We start from the raw sequence: 4543 nt of genomic DNA, 5'->3' as shown, positions 1-4543 counted from the left end.
GCTGTTTTGTTATAGTATTTTTATTCGTAACGTTACAGGCTAAATGCATGTTTCAACAATGATTTCATTAACATCATTCTGAAGCAGGTAATGATTTAAACGTTTAATTCAGCCTACATAACATTCCTGTTGAGATAAAAGTTAATAATAAACGTTAATAATGCAAAAATGTTAAATATAACATTTTAAAATGATTTAAATAACTAAAAAGATAAAATGAAAACGAAACGTTAAAAATGAAACTAAAACTGTCAGCAGATGGCGTTAAGTCACTGATTTTATCACTGAATCATTTTTTCAGGAATGAAGCGACTCTCTTTAGGAATGTGTAATTGAATCAATGACTCAGATTCGTTTAAAAACGCCCGTTCATTCAACGGAACACAGCTGTGTTTGAATAGAGATGCCGCTTGTTGTGACTTTATTTCAGACTATTTTCATTGACGAAATTGAGCAAAATCAGGTAGTGTTATAGTCAGATAAATGTAATTTAAGGCACTTAATATAATAAAATTTGCGCAATCTTTAAGAGTTTAAAATAGATGTTGCTCACTTAGGGACATTAAAATATGCACATCATAACTTGGAGGAATAACGCTGACTAATTTCATTTAGTACGGATTTAAAGACATCAAGCTTTATTTCCAAGATTTGAATTTCAATACAGCATAGAGCAACATAACAGGCTTGTATTGTATATTTTATTATATGTTCGAATCAATTTTAGATACTAATTCCAGATATATGTTCATGTTTACTATTTCCTGCGTAATTCCTTATGTTAAGAAATATATTTTGTGCTAAGATCAGAACTGTGTCGGCAAATGCGCAGCTGACACACCCACCTGAACGATTTCAAAACATCGCTTATCCTGTTCGAAAAGACGATAAATACTGTAGATAAGATTTTAAGTAAAAATTAATTTACATACACATATCATAAAAACTAGTCCTGTGTGACTGATACGCTTAAAATCGGGTGATTTCAGGTCAGTGGTTTAGCTGTGCGTCAATGGTGCTCTCTGTCGGTAGGGAATAGTAAGATGGCGGATCGAACACTTCCGGTGGCTTCACTGCCTCATGGCACTTTAGAACACAATGAGCGATCCAGTCATATATATAGATCAGTGTATGAAACCCATTCGTTTTAATTGCTTCCGCCACGCCAGGACGACTTGTTTCGGTCTCGACCAAAGCGGACGCGCAGTGGAGCGCGCACGCCGCGGACAAAGTTCAAATCAGTTGTTCAAATGAACTTTTGTCGCTGTGCTCTGAAGGGCTGAACTGAACCCAGCGGTCAGCGCAGCGCTTTCCGCGTTCGGTGTGAAAGACGTTTAATGCATTATACAATGTTGAAGTTTACAACATAGAGGTGTGCCCGGTTCGGTTATAAAAGCAAATTGTGAGCACTTTCCACGATAGCCCGTGCTAACTTGTCGATCAGCCACTGTCAGTCAGTTATGGCAATGGGCTTTTCGTTGTCCGACACGCTGTACGCAGTAGACCAATCATAAAGGACTGCGCCATCTGACCAATCACAGCAGCGAGGGCTCACGGAAAGGAGGGGTTTAGAGAGACTGATTCTTCGAACTGCTTCTCACCAGTCGTTTATGAATCATTTAGAAATGGGGTAAAATTAAATCTATTTTTGGAGAAAACTAAAATGTTTTTTGACCTTGCATACATGTAAACCTGTTTTGGGAGTCTATTAAAACAATATTAGTAACCTTTAAAATGGCATAATTGGGGCACTTTAAGTAAAAAAACAAAATGCATACTATAATGCATATTTAACAATATATTCACAATATTCAGTGATAGGTGACCTTCCCTGATGCCCTTTTTTTAGCTGTGGATACGGATAAATGTAAATGTAACTTCAGGTGAAGTTCCCAAATAGCTATGGGCTCTGTATTCTGTCTCTCGTTCCCTCCTTTTTATGCCACTTTTATTATATGGCACAGTAATACATAGTCTAAAATCACACTTTTTTAAAATTACGTATTGCACTATAGATTAAGTTGTATACTTTTCTTTCTTATGTAAGTAACTGCCTACTTTACAGCCGTCTTTCTCTGTGGATATTTTTGTGCATGCCTCTTGTTTTGTGTCACTGTGACTCTCGTGTGCAGTAATACACGGCTGTGTCTTCAGTCTGCATGTTCTGGCCTGTTATTGTCACAGTGCTGCTGGACGTGTTGAAGAAGATTTTATTAACTAAAATATAGAGGAATTGTGTCCAAATTAATCTACCATTATAATCCTACTTATGTGTTGCTGGGCAAGCACATTCCATGTTGATGAAAGAAGCCCATAAGTATGGAAAAATAGACAGGCCCATATGATTGATATTTGGGGCCCCCTAGCCGAGCTATATCTCATGTTATTTTAGAGACTGTTAAGGAAAACCATCTGTTTCCCATGGAAGTGTTTACCTAGGGACCCCCCACCCCTATGAGTTAGGGTGACATGTTTGCGTGACTAGACCAGTATAAAAGCTGTCCTCAACCAAGTAAAGATTAGTTCTCTATATAGACAACTCGGCTTGATTGTCCTTGGCAATAAAGTCTATCTTTTGGCATCACAACCCAAGTCTCAAAAGTGAATCTTTGACGGGAAGGAGGGGAAAACACAACAGTGTCTCTGGTGATGCTGAACTTGTTCTTTAGTTTTTCACTATAGTCTGTGCCTCCAGTACAACAAACTCTTCCAATCCATTCCAGTCCTCCAGAAGCTTGTCGTATCCCGTGTGTGCAGTAGCTACAGCTAGACAGTGAATAGCCTGAGACTTTACAGGAGAGACTCAAAGGTTGACCAGGCTTTAGTTCTTTAGAGTCTGGCTGAGTGAGTTCAACACTGTAGACACCTGGAGAAAGAAGCATGTGAGTTCAAAACAATGTTTAATATGAAAATTAATAACAGTGTTGCAGCATTTTCTGATAACATATTTGGTGTTGCAGAAAAGAGCAGCAACAGTATCCACACATTCACAATGTTTAATTTTTTCTGTTAACTGTGCACTACATATGCAGCATAATTAGCCTGTGTATGTGCACATCCGTAAATAAAGAGGAGTCATGAAAGATTTGCATCATGGAAATCCTCTCTCTTCACAAGCAAAAGCATGTACTCTGATTTGATCTTTTGCTTTCAATTATATTCATCCCTGCAGACAACTGCAGCATATTTCATAAAGAAAACTATTGCACAAGCAAAGGCTGCAGGTTGTTTGAAAGCTAATTTGAGTACTGCCTATCATTTCCTGCTACACTCTAAAAAATGCTGGGTTAAAAACAACCCAATTTGGGTTATTTTGGCAACCCAGCGCTGGGTAAAAAAGGGACAAACCCAGCGCTGGGTTGTTTTGACCCAGCAAGTTGGGTTGAATGATTGACCCAGCATGCTGGGTTGCTTTTTTTATGGTTTAAAATTACTACACTGCTAGGCTAAAATGAACCCAAAATTGAGCTAGGCATTAAATCTACAAATCTTTATCATTATAAAATCACTTTAACACACACAGAATGACTATCAAAAGATAAATGTTTATTAAAAACTACAACAAGAGAAAACATTCAAAAGTAACATGCATGTGAAAAGAAATGCAGAAAAAATATGGCATTAGCAGGTACAGAGTTTATAAATGAAGCACTGAACATCTGCTGACTATTTTGTCTGGTAAATTTTGTATATTGTATAAAACTACTGTACAAAAAAACACTACAATAATTGTACAATTAGTTAATAGTTTCTTTCTTCTTTTTTTTTTTTTTAAACACAAACTAAAAATAAAACCACAACATTAACACTGACATTATAACATTTAACACAAGCAAATGTGTGAAGTATTGTGAGTATGTGTATGAATGAGTGTGAACTCCATTTCTACTGAACAACACAGAACGAGCATTTGACATTTTGTTTTTACAGACGGTTTGTTTCACAGTCCATGACTGCATACAGAAAATGCATCACTGCCAATTTCCTTAATCTCTTTAAGATAGTTGATGTAGTCATGAAGTCCCATCAGCTCAGCAAAGGTGTGCAAAATCTTTGACATTATCCGGGGTGGCCTCCTCCTTTAAAACCACCGTTGCATCAGTTTGGGGGAAGATCATTTCTCCTCTTTGTCCAGCATTCATCCCAGTCACCACCTGCTCTTCATCAGTGGCCTAAAATAGAAAAACATTTAAAAAAGAAAATATTAAGTTCAAATGTAACCATTTTCAAACAGAGGTGCATCCAATTCTGTAAGGATGGGTAACTAGACTGTTTTATTATTTCAACCATATTGTGTGGTTGTTTATTGTCTTTGTCTACCACAGTGCTTTAGAATACTACAGTAGCAGACAACGGTAACATTTATTTTCTAAAACATAATTCCCATCAATCTTAAAAGAATGAAGCTCTCTTATGTCTCTGGCCTTTTAACCTCTACATAAAACATTTTTTTACAGTCAAACAAACAAAAAAAAAAAATTATGACCATTACTTGCCTTAAACCACCTTTCCCTCTCTTATGAACGAGCTGAGAATATCACAT

General features: G+C 36.8%; 1 gene segment (V, D, J or C); it reads right to left on the bottom strand.

Moving 5' to 3' along the window:
• Nucleotides 1–2110: 2110 nt before the first annotated feature.
• On the bottom strand, nt 2111–4060 carry LOC127158927 (Ig heavy chain V region 186-1-like). The segment is given in 3 exon segments: nt 2111–2217; nt 2699–2866; nt 3976–4060. Coding segments are annotated over 3 exon segments (360 nt in total).
• Between the last annotated feature and the right edge of the window lie 483 nt (nt 4061–4543).

The sequence above is a fragment of the Labeo rohita genome, unplaced genomic scaffold, assembly GCF_022985175.1.
Source record: "Labeo rohita strain BAU-BD-2019 unplaced genomic scaffold, IGBB_LRoh.1.0 scaffold_1788, whole genome shotgun sequence".
Lineage (NCBI taxonomy): Eukaryota > Metazoa > Chordata > Actinopteri > Cypriniformes > Cyprinidae > Labeo > Labeo rohita.
The sequence above is the reverse complement of the archived record's forward strand: the minus strand, read 5'-3'. Positions and strand labels throughout refer to the sequence as shown.